This window comes from Caretta caretta, chromosome 2, assembly GCF_965140235.1.
Source record: "Caretta caretta isolate rCarCar2 chromosome 2, rCarCar1.hap1, whole genome shotgun sequence".
Classification (NCBI taxonomy): domain Eukaryota; kingdom Metazoa; phylum Chordata; order Testudines; family Cheloniidae; genus Caretta; species Caretta caretta.
The window spans coordinates 155,271,462-155,289,021 of NC_134207.1; the positions used below are offsets into that span (position 1 = coordinate 155,271,462).

The 17,560-nt window shown below is 44.8% G+C and overlaps 1 protein-coding gene across 3 annotated transcripts in view; it reads right to left on the bottom strand.

Moving 5' to 3' along the window:
* The window catches only part of INVS (inversin), a 221,014-nt gene that overhangs the window by 69,980 nt on the left and 133,474 nt on the right, over nt 1-17,560 (bottom strand). For all 3 annotated transcript variants that reach the window (XM_048839416.2, XM_048839415.2, XM_048839414.2), the window contains 2 exons: nt 10,974-11,083; nt 1,674-1,845 (listed from right to left, as the gene is read on the bottom strand). In XM_048839416.2, coding sequence (XP_048695373.1) covers nt 1,674-1,845; nt 10,974-11,083 — 282 coding nt within the window. The remainder of the gene's footprint in view (nt 1-1,673; nt 1,846-10,973; nt 11,084-17,560) is intronic.

Sequence of the window (17,560 nt, forward strand, 5' to 3'; positions counted from 1 at the left end):
AGATTTCTAAAGATATCTACAGCACTCAACCCAAGGTTTTAGAATCTGAAGTGCCTTCCAAAAGTCTGAGAGGGATGAGGTGTAGAGCATGCTTTCAGGAGGCTTAAAAGAGCAGCACCCCTATGCGGAAATTACAGAACCCAAACCACCAAAAAAGAAAATCAACCTTTCTGCTGGTGGCAACTGACTCAGACGATGAAAATGAACATGCTTTGGTCTGCACTTCTTTGGATGATTATCGAGCAGAACCTGTTATCAGCATAGATGCATGTCCTCTGGAACGATGGTTGAAGCAAGAGAGGACATATGAATCTTTAGTGCAGCTGGCACATAAATATCTTGCAATGCTGGATACAACAGTGCCATGCGATTGCCTGTTCTCACTTTCAGGTGATACTGTAAACAAGAAGCGGGCAACATTATCTCCTGCAAATGTAAACAAACTTGTTTGGCTTATTTCAGAGTAGCAGCCGTGTTAGTCTGTGTTCGCAAAAAGAAAAGGAGTACTTGCGGCACCTTAGAGACTAACCAATTTATTTGAGCATAAGCTTTCGTGAGCTACAGCTCACTTCATCGGATGCATTCAGTGCAAAATACAGTGGGGAGATTTATATACGTAGAGAACATGAAAAAATGGGTGTTACCATACACACTAACGAGAGTGATCACTTAAGGTGAGCTATTACTAGCAGGAGAGCGGGGACCTTCTGTAATGATAATCAAGGTGGGCCATCTTGATTATCACTACAAAAGGTCCCCCACCCCCGCTCTCCTGCTGGTAATAGCTCACCTTACCTGATCACTCTCCTTACAGTGTGTATGGTAACAGCCATTGTTTCATGTTCTCTACGTATACAAATCTCCCCAATGTATTTTCCACTGAATGCAACGGATGAAGTGAGCTGTAGCTCACGAAAGCTTATGCTCAAATAAATTGGTTAGTCTCTAAGGTGCCGCAAGTACTCCTTTTCTTTTTGTTTGGCTTAGTGATTGGCTGAAGAAGAAGTAGCACTGAGTGGACTTATAGGCTCTAAAGTTTTACATTGTTTTATTTTTGAATGCAGTTTTTTTTTGTACATAATACTACACTTGTAAGTTTAACTTTCATGATAAAGAGATTGCACTATAGTACTTGTATTAGATGAACTGAGAAATATTATTTCTCTTGTTTTTTACAGTGCAAATATTTGTAATCAAAATAAATATAAAGTGATCACTGTATACTTTGTATTCAGTGTTCTAACTGAAATCAATATATTTGAAAATGTAGAAAACATCCAAAATTATTTAAATAAATGGTATTCTATTATTGTTTAACAGTGCAGTGTTTAACATTAATTTTTAATCGTGCAATTAATCGCGATTAATTTTAACTGCTTGACAGAAAGCATCTCCTGTCTAATATTAATGTTTATTTAATATTTGCATAGTGTAATATCTCCTTTTTCTCAGTTGGTTCTCAAATAGAAGAACTGCTCTAATCTGCACAAAAAATGGTTGTTCTCTCCCCATACTGAAGACCCTGGGACTGCTAATGTGCAAAGTTAAGCCCATGCATAAATGTTTGTAGGATTTTACTTACGTGTATAAAATTACTAATGACTGTTTCTAGCAGGTTTTTTTTAAACCAAATGCAAGCATCTAATAGCTCTTTACTGTAAAGCAAGCCTTACCTGTGCCAGCATATTTATCTGCCATGTTGATATCAATGTCCAATTTTAAATTCAGCATAGTCCTGATGACATCATCACTGCCTTTCCCAGCTGCCCACATAAAGGATGTTCTTCCCTCAAGATCTGAGTCATCTTTCACAGAGGGATGTTTCAAAAATACTTCAACTGTTTCCTGCAGAAAAACTTCACTGAGTAAGAATGCCATTGAAATTAACATAAAAAGAGTCTGTAATGACAGAAGAAACTATTGTTTTGCTTAGCAGTTTTTGCTTAAGAAGCAAAACAAGGCTTCATTTTTCCTTTTTAAGGTTATATGCAATATGTCTTATAATAACATTTCTAGCTTGTAATATCATCACTTGTATCATGTTGGAGAATTCTCAACCCTGATCATTGTGTTATTCTCTTACTATGCCTATTTCTTGTTTATAACACCCATGGCTATGTCACAAGTTATGAATACACTGGTCTTATTCTGATTTCACTTCTTACTTTTCTGTAACTTACAATCACTGTGAGGGAAATGATGGGATAACGTTACTAGAAATAACCATCTTGACACACAGCAGAAACAATGCAAGAAAAAAATCCTCTTTTTTTCAAATTTGGATATGACTTCACATGAATAGAATTTCCTTTTTCAAAGACCACTAAGTGATCCTATAACAGTTTCACTGAATGATAGGTAACATCTTTAGAGACAAAACCACGATTTCTAACAGTCAATAAAATAATCAGATTATTAAATTACTAAAATATATTAAATCAGAAAGATGAGAAAAGTCATTACAGCTTAGCCCAGGCTTCCATTGTGTAATCGACACACTAGACTTCCTCTTTAAATCAAAGAAAAAAACTCCTCCACCTCTTCCTCAGGTGATGCTTTGGTTTTAAGCTGTCAATGATATAAAACCTTTCTAATCCACCTCCCAGCATCACTGATTCCATTACAGTTTCTAAAATAGCAAATTATAAGAAAAAGAAACAAAACAGTCCAAAACACAGAAGATTTACCCTTCCCAGCCCTCTAGGCTAGGTACACGTGCTCTGAGCTCACAGGACCCCACCAGCCGAAAGTCAGCAAGTTATATTATTCCTACAGCCAGGTCTACACTTCCACTTACTTAAGTATAATTTACATTGCTCAGGGGTGTGAATAAGCCACCACTGAGTGACGCAAGTTACACCAACCTAAGCGCCGGTATGGACAGCGCTATGTGATGGATAGACCTTCTCCAGCCAACGTAGCTACCACCTCTGGCAGAGGTGGATTTATTATACTGACGGGAGAGCTCTCTCCTGTTGGCATAGAGCGTCTTCACCATAAGCGCTATAGCAGCACAGCTGCATCAGTGCAGCTGTGCCGATGTATCGCTTCTAGTGTAGACTAGCCCTAGGTCAAACGTAAGTGGATCAGCTCAATATTGGAATAACTGGGAGAAATTGAATAGACTGAAGGTCAGACTACATGGTTGAATGGTACCTTCTGATCTTAAATTCTATGAATTTATGAATCTAACTTGCAGAACAAGAAGGCCTACTTTCCAAATAAACCCACTCATTTAACCTGACGCTGGTTCTATAGTTAATGTCTATAGTAAAGGAAGGGGCAGTAAGGTTTCTTTCAAAGCATCAGTTTGGGAGAGGGAACTTAAGGAAAAAAATAAATGTTAATAGGTACCTCTGTGGAAATAATTCGAGAAAGTTTGCATTCAATGAATTTATCAAAGCGTGCCAAGCTCAGGACAGTCAGGAATGGGTCTATACTGGTGAGTTCATCTTGATTTCCTGAGCTCTCTGCACAGTGAATAAGCTACTTTTTGAGTTCAACCTAATGTATTCCAGTAGCTCCTGAAACTGGGAAGGAGCTAATGGAGCTGTCTTCTGAAGGGAGGGTTTGTAGCTTGGTAGAAGATGAGATGGGCAGCTTGAACCTGGTTGTCTGTACAGATAACACCAATAGCAACAGAGATCCTTTCTGAAAGGAACTGTGCTCGCGAAGGGTAAATCATCTCAGGGTATATCTATAGTACGAAATTATTTTGAAATTGTTCTATTCGAATTTTCGGAAGTGATTTTATACATTCGGTCTTGTGTGTCCCTACTAAAGCATGTGAATTTGGCAGAGTGCGTCCACAAAACCGAGGCTAGCATCGAATGTCGGAGCGGTGCACTGTGGGTAGCTATCCCACAGTTCTCGCAGTCCCCGCCGCCCACTGGAATTCTGGGTTAAGCTCCCAGTGCATGATGGGGCAAAAACATTCTTGCGAGTGTTTCTGGGTGTGTGTCATCAGTTGCTCCTTCCGCCGTGAAAGCTATGGCAGACAATCGTTCCGCACCTTTTTGGCGTGCAGACGCCATCATGCTTGCAGCAGACAGTGCAATACGGTGCACCGCTTCTCTCCCGGTACGATGAATCCACCTTGCATTTCCTCTCGTCTTTCTATGTAATCTATATAAATATCTACTCTTTCTCTTCCTCATCAACCACTTCAGCTGCCAACTCTGCTTGGCCATCGTAAACCGAGCAGCACAGCTTCCGCCGCCAACTCTGCTCTCCCGCTCTTGCCGCACTACTGAGCTTCTCAATGTTGTCTGTCCTGGGCTCCCGCCTCCATGAAAGCTACAGAAGACAACCATTTCCCAATTTTTTTCGGCTATCATGAACCGAACAGCACCTCTTCCACTGCCATTCTTTTCTCCTACGTTTTGCGCCCTTTTTCCAGGAATACCCACGCAGGCGCCATAGGGCGGCAAGCCTGGAGCCCGCTCAGATCTCCACTGCAGTTTTGACCATTGTAAATACCTCGAGCATTATCCAGCAGTATGTGCAGTACCTGCAAAACGGGCGAGGAAGCGACGACAGTGCGATTACGATAGTGATGAGGACATGGACACAGACGTTCCTAGAAGCATGGCATGTTGTGATTGGGAGACCATGGTGGTGTTGGACCAAATTCATGCCTTGGAACGCCGATTCTGGGCCCGGGAAACAAGCACAGACCGTATAGTGTTGCAGGTATGGGATGATTCCCAGTGGCTGCGAAACTTTCGTATCTGTAGGGCCACTTTCATGGAACTTTGTAACTTGCTGTCCCCTGCCCTGAAGTGCAAAGACACCAAAATGAGAGCAGACCTTACAGTTGAGAAGCGAGTGGCCATAGCCCTGCGGAAGCTTGCAATGCCCGACAGCTACCAGTCAGTCAGGAGTGGACAAATCTACTGTGGGGGCTGCTATGATGCAAGTAGCCAATGTAATCATTGACCAGCTGGTATCAAGGGTAGTGACTTTGGGAAATGTGCAGACCATTGTGGATGGCTTTAATGTGCTGGGGTTCCCTAACTGCGGCGGGGCGATAGACAGAACGTATATCCCTATCTTGGCCCCAGAACACCGGGGCGGCCAGTACGTAAACCGCAAGGGGTACTTTTCCATGGTGCTGCAAGCACTGGTGGATCACAAGGGACGTTTCACCGACATCAATGTGGAATGGCTGGGAAAGGTGCATGACGCTTGCATCTTCAGGAACACTGGTCTGTTTGAACAGCTGCAGGAAGGGACTTACTTCCCAGACCAGAAAATTACTGCTGGGGATGTTGAAATGCCTATAGTTATCCTCGGGGACCCAGCGTACCCCTTAATGCCATGGCTCATGAAGCCATACACAGGCACCCTGGACAGTAGTAAGGAGCAGTTCAACTATAGGCTGAGCAAGTGCAGAATGGTTGTAGAATGTGCTTTTGGACATGTGAAAGCACACTGGTGAAGTTTACTGACTCGGTTAGATCTCAGCACAACCAATATTCCAATTGTAATTGCCGCTTGTTGTGTGTTCCACAATATCTGTGAGAATAAGGGGGAGACGTTTATGGCAAGGTGGGAAGTTGAGGCAACTCGCCTGGCGGCCAATTTTGCACAGCCAGACAAAAGGGCAATTAGAAGAGCGCAGCGGAACGTCCTGTGCATCAGGGAAGCTTTGAAAGACAGTTTCATGACTGGCCAGGGTACAGTGTGACAGTTGTGTTTGTTTCTCTTGAAGTTACCCACCCTCTCTCTCTATATATATGAAAGGAAATAAAGTCACAAGTATTTAAAAACCGTTCTTTATTATTTGTCGCACAACACATTGAAAGAAATCAGAAGGTAGACCGGGGGATGGAGGGAGGGTACTGGGGGAGGAGGGAAGGACAAGTCCAGAAACCAAATCAAAATTTCAGACATGCCAGCTTTCTGCTGCTTGTGCAATCCTCTGGGATTGAGTGTGTAGGTCCCCGTAGCCTCCCCCGTGTTTTTGGGTGTCTGGGTGAGGAGGCTATGGAACTTGGGGGGGGAGGGAGGGCGGTTATACAGGTGCTGCAGCGGCCGTCTGTGGTTTTGCTGCCTTTCCCGCATTAGATCCACCATACAGTGGAGCATGTCAGTTTGTTCCCCCATAAGCTTGACCATAGCATCCTGCCTGCTCTTATGGCATGCGTCCCTCCTCTCTTCGTGTTCATTTAACGCTTTATGGGACTCTGCAATTGTTTGCGTCCACACATTCAGCTGGTCCCTATCAGTGCGGGAGGACTGCATGAGCTCAGCGAATGTGTCGTCCCGAGTTTGTTTTTCCTGCCTTCTAATCTGGACCAACCTCTGGGATGTAGTAGATAGGGGCCGTGTTGAAACATTTGCACCTGCGGGAGGAGAAAAAGGGAGGGTAGTATTTTAAAAGATACATTTTAAAGAACAAAGGGGACACTTTCTCAGTGAAACAGGCAATTCATCGTACACAGTACATGTTCTTTCTGTACAACGTCGCATTTTGCCTGTTATATTGAAGTGCCTGCCACTTTGGTGTGAATAAGCCATCACACGCGGCTGGGCAACAGAATTCAGCTTGCAGGCAGCCATGGTAAGCCCTAGGGGCATGCAGGGTTCTGCTTCTTCTGCATTCATTTCAATGCTTTCAAACTACCAGGCCCCCTTTCCCATAGCAAGCAATGCCTGGGGGGTTTGCCATACAAAAGGAGGGCCTGCAGGCTCTCAGGGATGATTGCTTCACCCCGCCCAACACCCCATGTGGCTCCGATGAGGCTCTAAGCAGGGATGAGCCCTTTAAACTAAATGCGAACAGCCCAGCACAGCTGGGTTTCTCCCCACCCCCAGGCTCCGATCAGGCTCTCACTCACCAGAAGTGCCTTCTCCAGGGTCATGGTCCAGGAGCCTGCATTGGGAGTGGGGGGAGGCTATTGGGTCCAGCGTTAAGAATAGTTCCTGGCTAGTGGGGAAAACGGATTCCCCATTTGCCGCTTGTGCACTGTTCTCCTCCTCCTCCTCCTCTTTGTCCTCCAATAACTCATCCTCCTAGCTCCGTGCAACTCCCCCCTTGCAGGTGTCCACAGACAGTGGTGGGGTAGTGGTGGCGTCACCCCCCATAATTGCATGCAGCTCATGGTAGAAGTGGCACGTATGGGGCTGTGACCCAAAGCGCCCATTCGCCTCCCTGGCTTTTTGGTATGTTTGCCTGAGCTCCTTGATTTTTGTATGACACTGCTCTGCGTCTCTGGAGTAGTCTCTTTCCGTCATGGCCCTGGAGACTTTAGCACACGTATTTGCGTTTCTTTTTTTGGAACGTAGTTCTGCCATAACAGATTCATCTCCCCAACATGTGATGAGATCCAGTACCTCCTGTTCGGACCATGCTGGAGCTCGTCTGCAAATCTGGGACTGCGTGATCTCTTGTGATGGTGGACTCTGCATGGTCGCCTGTGATGGTGGACTGTGCTGATGGTGACGAAACAGGAAATGAAATTCAAAAGTTCCTGGGGCTTTTACCGCCCACCTGGCTAGTGCATCGGAGTTGAGAGTGTTGTCCAGAGCGGTCACAAGGGAGCATTCTGGGATAGCTCCCGGAGGCCAGTAACGTTGAATTGCATTCACAGTACCTGTAACCCAGAACTGCAATCTCGATTTTAGCGCTACTCCACTTGCCGAGGTGGAGTTCAGAAATCGGATTAAAGAGCCCTTTAAATAAAAAAAAAAACGTTTGGTCTTGTGGACAGAATTGGTTTTATTTCGAATTAACTTGGCTAATTCAGAAATAACCGCATACTGTAGACCAGGCCTTAGTGCCACCACAGAGCAGGGGCAAGCTGGTAGTGAACAGGGTGTTGAATGTATGCATCCCTGAATGAGGCTCGAGAGTCATTCCTCTAAGAACATAAGAATGGCCATACTGTGCCAGTCCAATGGTCCACCTAGCCCGGTATTCTGTCCCTGATAGTGCCCAGTGCCAGATGCTTCAGAGGGAATGAACAGAATAGGGCAGTTATTGAGTGATTCATCCCTTGTTCTCCACTCCCAGCACTTAGAGGCTTAGGACACCCAGAGCATGGGGTTTCATTCCTGATCATCTTGACTAATATCTAGTTCTTTTGTGAACCCACTTATAATTTTGGCCTTCACAACATCCCTTGGCAATGAGTTCCACAAGTTGACAGTGGGTTTTGTGAAGTAGTACCTCCTTTTGTTTGTTTTAAACCTGCTTCCTATTAATTTAATTGGGTGACCCCTGGCTCTTGAGTTACATGAAAGGGTAAATAACACTTCCTTATTTACTTTCTCTACGTCATTCATAATTTTTTAGATTTCTATCATAACCTCCCTTAGTCGTTTCTTTTTTAAGTTGTAAAGTCCCAGTCTCTTTAATCTCTCCATACCCTAATAATTTTTGTTGCTTTTCTTTGTACCTTTTCCAATCCTAATATATCTTTTTTGAGATGAGGCGACCCGAACTCAAGTATGTAAGGTGTGGGCATACCACGGATTTAAATAGTGACATTATGATATTTTCTATCATATTATACCTTTCATTATACCCTATCGTACCTTTCCTAGTGGTTCCTAACATTATGTTAGCTTTTTTGACTGCCACTGCACTTTGAGTGGATGTTTTCAGAGAACTATCCACAGTGACTCCAAGATCTCTTTCTTGAGTGGTAACAGCTAATTTAGACCCATCATTTTGTATGTATAGTTGGGATTATGTTTTCCCAACGTGCATTATATGTTGCATTTGTCAACTTTGAATTTCATCTGCCATTTTGTTGCCCAATCACCCAGTTTTGTGATACCCTTTGTAACTTTTTGCAGTCTGCTCTGGATTTAACTATCTTGAGTAATTTTGTATCGTCTGCTAATTTTGCCACCTCATGGTTTACCTCTTTTTCCAGATCATGTATGAATATGTTGAATGGTACTGATCCAAGTACACATCAATGGATATTTACCGCTCTGCATTCTGAAAACTGACCATTTATTCTACCCTTTGTTTCTTGACTTTTAACCAGTTACTGATGTATAAGAGGTTAAATGCCTCTTATACATCAGTGCCTCTTATGCCTCTTATGCCATGACTGCTTACTTTATTCATCCACTTGATCACCCTTATCCACATGTTTGTTGACACTCAAAGAATTCTAAAAGATTGGTGAGGCATGATTTCCCTTTACAAAAGCCATGTTGACTCTTCCCCAACAAATTGTGTTCATTTATATGTTTAACAATTCTGTTCTTTACTACAGTTTCAACCAGTTTGTCTGGTACTGAATTTAGACTTACTGGCCTGTAATTGACAGAGTCGCCTCTGGATCCTTTTTTAAAAATTGGTGTCACATTAGCTATTCTCGAGTAATCTGGTACAGAAGCTGATTTAAGTGATAGGTTACATATCACAGTTAGCAGTTCTGAAATTTCATATTTGAGTTCCTTCAGAACTCTTGGGTGAATACCATGTGGTCCTGGTGACTTATTGCTGTTTAAATTTATCAATTTGTTCCAAAACCTCCTCTAATGACACCTCAATCTGGGACAGTTCCTCAGATTTATCACCTAAAAAGAGTGGAAATCTCCCTCACATCCTCTGCAGTGAAGACCAAGGCAAAGAATTAATTTAGCTTCTCTGCAATAGCCTTATCGTCCTTGAACGCTCCTTTAGCACCTCGATCTTTATTATTACATGCAGTTACCAAGATGCTATGATATAGACTATTGTATTCATGTTTGAAAAAATTTCAAAATCAATATACAATTTTTAATATATATTTTTGATATTAACATTTTGAAATCTATCATCTCTATAACACACAATACAGGAAAACTGAATAAAACTTGTGAACACATGTCTGGATACAGATTACTCTACAAACCATTAGAAATCTGTTCTGAGGGCTATCCTATTTCATAGAATCATAGAAGATTAGGGTTGGAAGAGACCTCAGGAGGTCATCTAGTCCAACCCCCTACTCAAAGCAGGACCAACACCAACTAAATCATCCCAGCCAGGGTTTTGTCAAGCCAGGCCTTAAAAACCTCTAAGGATGGAGATTCCACCATCTGCCTAGGTAACCCATTCCAGTGCTTCAACACCCTCCTAGTGAAATAGTGTTTCCTAATATCTAACCTAGACCTTTCTCACTGCAACTTGAGACCATTGCTCCTTGTTCTGTCATCTGCCACTACTAAGAACAGCCAAGTTCCATCCTCTTTGGAACCCCCCTTCAAGTAGTTGAAAGCTGCTATCAAATCCCCGCTCACTCTTCTCTTCTGCAGACTAAACAAGCCCTGTTCCCTCAGCCTCTCCTTGTAAGTCATGTGCCCCAGCCCCCTGATCATTTTCATTGCCCTCCGCTGGACTCTCTCCAATTAGTCCACATCCTTTCAGTAGGGGGGGCCCCAAAACTGGACACAATACTCCAGATGTGACCTCACCAGTGCCGAATAGAGGGGAATAATCACTTCCCTCAATCTGCTGGCAATGCTCCTACTAATGCAGCCCAATATGCCGTTAGCCTTCCTGGCAACCAGGGCACACTGCTGACTCATATCCAGCTTCTCATCCACTGTAATCCTCAGGTCCTTTTCTGCAGAACTGCCACTTAGCCAGTCGGTCCCCAGCCTGTAGTGGTGCAAGTGATCCTTCCGTCCTCAGTGCAGGACTCTACTCTGTCCTTGTCCTTGTTGAACCTCATCAGATTTCTTTTGGTCCAATCCTCCAATTTGTCTAGGTCACTCTGGACCCTATCCCTACCCTCCAGTGTACCTACTTCTCCCCCCAGCTTAGTATCATCTGCGAACTTGCTGAGGGTGCAATCTATCCCATCATCCAGATCATTAATAAAGATGTTGAACAAAACCGGCCCCAGGACTGACCCCTGGGGCACTCCGCTTGATACATGATAATTATTATTAGACAATAATTTGTATAATCTATGTTATATTTTAAAATACTTTGCTTTATGTTTCAGATATACCATACTTACAGCAAAGTTGCTCTGTGCTGCATAATGTAAGGGTGTTGCCCCTTGGCTATCAGATGGGATTGTTCCAAACTTATTTCTTTCTAACAGGAGATGAACAATCTGTGCATGGCCTGACAAAAGAGCAGAAATTAACATATGAATAACGTATGCAGCTGACTAGTTGCTTTGCTCTGAAGTCTTCTTTCCTACACAAGAAACATTAATAAATGCTGGGACATTCAAATAAAATCATAAGATTTCACATGAGCTTTATGTTGCAATTGTCCAACTTGGCATGCTGTTTTTGCCAATGGTGCTCTAGTTTCACTGTTCCTTCTACCCTCATCTTTTGCAGGCCACCAGGGAACCATGATGGCCTGGGGAAATGAAACTGCGGAAAAGGCCACTTAGAATCTATAGTAAAAGACAAAAGGCTATTATAGTTTATTACTACACCATCAATAGTACTTTGTTAGACAACAGTCTACTATACTGTAATAAGTGAGATGGATACAACCAAAACCTTGAATTTGACCCAGTGGTCAGCTCAAGGCAGCAAAGTGAGCCGTGGTCTGGGATGATGTGCTTTTGGTTGCTCGGGTTGCTTAAACCAGCAATTTCATTTCAAGGTACAGTGTGTTGTAGGAATCAAGCCTGGAGGTCCTTACTCAGTTTTTATTCACGCAGAATTCCCATTGAAGATCATGGTAATCTGACTGAGAACGACATGAAAAACAACTAAAAACCTCAAGATTTGGCCTCTGGATATTATTTCTTGCAATCATTTGAAAAACTTCTTGTAAGCATTCTAATTTCTTCCCCCAAAACTCCAGTTTCCCCAAGCACACCCATTATTTCAACTCTATGTTCCAACTCATTAAATGAATTCTACATGAGAAAGTTACTTACCTTACAGATATTGGAGGTTATTTGAGATGTGTGGTCCCTATTTGTATTCCACTGTGGGTGCACATGCACTTTATGTGCCTGGAGTTGGAGAATTCTTGCAACGAGCGTCTGTTGGTCTGTGCATGTGCCGTTGCTCTTGTTGTGCCTTGAGCCAAGGGTATAAAGCAGGGATGGCCAACCTGTGGCTCCAGAGCTGCATGCGGCTCTTTAGAGGTTAACATGCGGCTCCTTGCATAGGCACTGGCTCTGGGGCTGGAGCTACAGATGCTAACTTTCCAATGTGCTGGGTGGTGCTCACTGCTCAACCCCCATCTCTGCCCCAGGCCCTGCCCCCACTCCATACCTTCCCTCAAGGCCCCTGCCCCTTTCCCCCAAGTCTGCCATGCCCTCACTCCTCCCCCAATCCCCCCAGAGCCTCCTGAGCATGCAAAACAGCTGATTGCAGCAGATGGGAGGTGCTGACTGGTGGGGCTGCTGGTGGGCAGGAAGTGCTGGGGGATGGAGCTGATGTGGGGGGCTGCTGATGTATTACTGTGGCTCTTTGGCAATGTACATTGGTAAATTCTGGCTCCTTCTCAGACTCAGGTTGGCCACCCCTAGTATAAAGGGTGGAGCAATACAATCACCTCTCCAGTTCCTTCTCTACTGTAAATCCAGGAATGATCTGAAGCAGAGGGGAAGGAGGACGAGTAGTGGCATACAGATGGTGTATACATTTCAAAGAACCTCCAGTTACTATAAGATAATTAACCTTCTCTTCTTTTTAGTGCTGGTCCTTATGTGCATTCCATTGCAGATGAATGACAAGCAGTACTCAAGTAGAGTGCGAGGATGCAGGTTGCAGAGTCATTTAAAGGACCGCTGAGCCAAAGGATGCATCACCTAAGGAGTCCTGTATTAGAGCCTAATGTCTCATGAATGTGTGGATGGAACTCCATTTAGCTACCTTGCAAATGTCAAGTAGAGGCACATCCTGAAGCGATGCCACTGATTTCGCTAGTGCTCCTGTAGAATAAGCCCTTATCCATGAGGGGAGGAAGATGTGACAGCTGGTAGAAGAGTAGGATAGAGCCCGAGATCCATTTAGAGATCCTCTGGGGAGATATAGCTTGACTTTGGAGTCATTCTGCTATGGCGAGAAACAGTTTAGGTGATTTTTTGATTGGTTTAATCCTTTACAGGTAGCAGGCCAAGGCTCGTCATATGTCGAAGGAATGAAGTCTTCTATCCTCCTCAGATGCATGTGACTTCAGGGAAAAAACAGAGAAGTGGACTGACTGGTTTAACTGGAACTCTGAAAGTACTTTGGGGTGAACTTTGGAAGTAATCCTAATGAGACTTTGTACTTATGGAATATAGAGAATGGAGGCTCTGCCAGTCGGGCTCCAAGCTCATCTACCCTTCTGGCTGAGATGATGGCCACAAAGACTAAAACTTTCATTAACAGGCGATACATGGAACATGTGGCTAGTGTTTCAAAGAGAAACTTAATGAATGATGAAAGTACAAGGTTTATGTCCCCAGTTCTGTGTTTGATAACTTATAAAACGTACAGCGTTTGTATATACAACTTTATAACTTTGGCCTTGTCTATACTACAAATGCTTTGCTGGTATAGCTATGTTGGTACAGCTATACAGATGGAGCCCCAGAGCACAGATACAGCATAAGATGACAGAAGGATTTTTTCTATCGACATGTTAATACCACTACCCTGAATATAACATTGGCTGTGCTTACAGAATCACTCTTCTCTTGGCATAGAAAAATAATAGAATCATAGAAGATTAGGGTTGGAAGAGACCTCAGGAGGTCATCTAGTCCAAACCCCTGCTCAAAGTAGGACCAACATCAACTAAATCATCCCAGCCAGGGCTTTGTCAAGCTGGACCTTAAAAACCTTTAAGGAAGGAGATTGCATCTCTAGGTGTTAGGATATAGATATTCAGGCCTGTCTGCAAAGGCCTGTACTTTAAGAATTTAGGGGTATTCTTATCACTTGGCTAGTTCTAGAGGTATAAAAGAAAGAATCAAAATCACTGTCTGCTGGGGTAAGGGCCTTCTCTTACTGTGACAGTTTTTTCCTCTGATTTCCACTCCCTTTCTTAGCTCACTTTTAATGGTGCGGTTCATGCTTTCCACCTGCCCCGCAGCCTGGGGGTGATAAGCAATATGGAACAACTGTGTAATTCCAGTGAGGGCTGATAGCTCCCCTAACAGATCTGACCGAAAAGCAGCTCCTTGGTCTGAGTCAATCACCTTTGGGACCCCCCAGTGAGTGAATACCTCATTTACCAGTATTGTAGCAGTTACCCGGGCAGTTTGATACTTTGTGGGGAAAGCTTCCACCCACCGGCTGAAAGCATCCACTACCACCAACATGAATCGTTTTTTTTCTGTGATCTGGTGGTAGGGGTCCTGTGTAATCAATCTGTATTCTTTCCCATGGTCCCCTTGGGGTTTGTATCATTAATTCTCCCCTTAGCACCTTGTGAGGTGGGCTGTGCCTGGCACAGTCCAAACAACGTTCCAGATGTGATTTTAAATCAGCTGCCATTCCTGGCCACCAGCACAACCTTTTTAAAGTTCCCAGTGCCTCCTCAAACCCGGGGTGTCCCCCTGCCAAGCTTCCATGCACCCAGCTTAAGAAAGCCGTCCGACTTCCCTGAGGGCACAACATTACCGGTCCCTCAATTGTTAAGACACACCAAATCCCTTCCATTAGTTCCACCTTTGGCACATGCCTGTCCCCAGGTTTCATGATGCCTTCCAGTCCTGGGTCAGATTCCTGCAACTCTCGAATTCGCCCTCCCCGATCTGTATCCACCCCGCTTCTTGTTAACACTGCTACAAGCACACTCTCTTCTGGCTCCCAGGGCCATGGGAGTGCCTCTGTTGCAGCCCACTTGGCCTCTACATCGGCCAGATTATTTCCTTTGCTTAGGGGTCCTGTTTTCTTGTGTGCCTTTATCTTTACCACATTGATCCGTGTAAAACAGTGACTGAGCTCCTCCACTCGCTTCCACCAGGTAGCATGCTTGATTGTGGAGCCGTCTGTTGCCCTGAAATGATTATCTGCCCACCATCTCAGCATTAATGTGGCACCACGAAATACATAATCTGAATCTACCACCACCCAACATTCTGGCTCAAATTTGGGATCCACTTCATTTAAAGCTGTTATCAAGGCTGCCAGTTCTGCCTCCTGAGCTGACTTTGCTTCTAGTGAGAAACCAATGGTGCTGACTGTCTCATTGCCTCTGATTCCCACAACAGCTAAGCCTGCAGTTTTCCATCCCCCTTGATACCTACAACTTGATACATCCAAAAACCATACCAGTGTCCCCTCTTTTACCTGATTGGGGTTAGCCGCCCGAAACACCTGATGTTGGGTTTTACCTGGGCTGGCTTCACATTGGTGTGGGGTGCCAGCCAGATGTAATCCAGCTACCCAGACTATGGGGTCCTTTAACACCTCTGCTTTAATGTTTTCTGCCTGTAGAGCCAGCAACCATTTAGCAATACGCTGTCCACTCACTTGTCCCTGTAAGATAGTGTGCATGTTTAACAGCCGCAGGGGGTCATGATGAGATCGGACTATTACTTTCTGCATTCCCGTAAAGTATTTAAATTTCCCTACCCCCCCCAGTAGGAGCACAACAGCACCTTTTCACACCATCCATACTTCAATTCCACAGCACTCAAAAGTCAGAAGGCAAAGGCCACAGGTAGGTCCTTTGCTCCATACTCCTGTGTTAATGCACAACCAATGGTAGTGTCCGATACCAAAGGATACAGATAAAAGAATTTCTCCCCATCCGGGGAGGCCAGCACTGGAGCACTGGCCAGGTTTTCCTTTAGCACTCTCACTGCCTCAGTACACTCTTCTGACCATTCCCAAGTTGAGGCTCGGGTTAGGTCAAATAGAGGCTGGGCTATTTCTGCATAATTGGCCACAAAATCCCTGCAAAATCCAGTTAGACCCAGAAAACTTTGCAAGCTTTTAACATCCGTAGGCAGTGGCAGGGACTGGATCAGTTGCACCCGTCCCTTATCGATTTCCCTTCCCATCTGAGACACTTCCACTCCTAAGTAGGTCACTCTTGTCTGTCCCATCTGAGCCTTTTTCCCATTGACCTTCAATCCTGCTCTTGCCAAAGCTTGCAGGACCTGCTCAGTTAGTTCCCTGTCTTCTTCCTCTGTCCCTGACATCAGCAACAGGTCGTCTACATATTGTATGCACCTTGCTGAATCCACCCCCTCCAGAGCCTGTCTCATGTATCTGTGAAAAATTGCAGGGGAGTCCCTATATCCCTGGGGTAGGACTGTCCAGCAGAATTGTCTGCCCTCCCATGTGAATGCAGTTTTATGTTGACATGAGGTAGCTAGTGGCAGAGACCAAAACCCATTAGCTATGTCCAAAACTGTGAAAATTCAGAATTGGGGTCCAATACGAGCCAACATTTCAGGGTACGCTGCCACCACCGAGGCTGGCGAATTGGCCAGAGCATTTAGTGCCCTGTAATCCACAGTGAGGCGCCAGGTACCATTTGGCTTCCTCACGGGCTACACAGCAGCATTACAAGGGAATGCAACTGCCCGAATCAGTCCCCTCTGTTCCAACTCCCCAATAGTTGCTCCCACCTCTGCCAACGCCTCCCGAGGAATAGGGTACTGTTTCTGTGGGGGAGGGTCCCACAATCCAGGTTATCCTTCGCCCACACAGGGATGTGTTCCCACCCAGCCGGGGGTGGTGGGAGGGCATATGCCCCTTTAATGGTCATAGTGGCTATCCCCATGGGAATGGTATAGCCCTGACCGTCCTGCGTTTGCCCCAGTAAACACACCCAATTGGCTAAATCCAGTACAAGTCCCAGTTTGTGTAAATCTCCTGCCCCCAACAGATTAAGCATATCATTACAACCCCACATAATCTCCCCTTCCCCCAGATTCCTTTGATTTGTCCCCACCTCAGGGTTAACTGTGTCTCCCCTCCCGTTGCCCCTACAATTGTCACAGTCCCTTCTGAGGGTCTCCCCTGCCCCCATGTGGTTAAACTGATGGCTGCTCCAGTGTCTATCAAAAAATCCCTCATGGGACTCCCTTCGATTGCCCCTGGAGCGTGGGGCGACCAGATGCATCCCGTCCTAAACTGAGAACATGGACAGGACGCCTCCCAGGGCGCCCCTAAGTTGCAGCACCCACCTCTGTTACATTGTGTTACTTTGCATATGGAAACGATCAAGGGGGGCACAACCCCCTAGAGAACAGCCACTAATTATAACCTATAAGTAATGTAGTAAGCCCCGCCCCCAAGTGTACTAGACAACCCGGACCCAACCTTCTCGGGCCCACTATACTGGGAAGTCTGGAACACTAATTGGAATAGGTGTGGTATGCCCGTACGAGAGAAGGTGCAGGGCATGGTACTACACAAGGGGCAGTGGGACAGATGGAGCATCGACACCTTCCACCTTGATGCCTGGCCCTATCAGGAAATGTGTCGCCATATGTCCTATGTTTTTCCAGGGATACCTGGGCAGGAGGATCCCAAAAGAAAAAAAAAAAAAAAAAAAAGGGGGTGGAGTGTTAGGATATAGATAATCAGGCCTGTCTGCAAAGGCCTGTACTTTAAGAATTTAGGGGTATTCTTATCACTTGGCTAGTTCTAGAGGTATAAAAGAAAGAATCAAAATCAC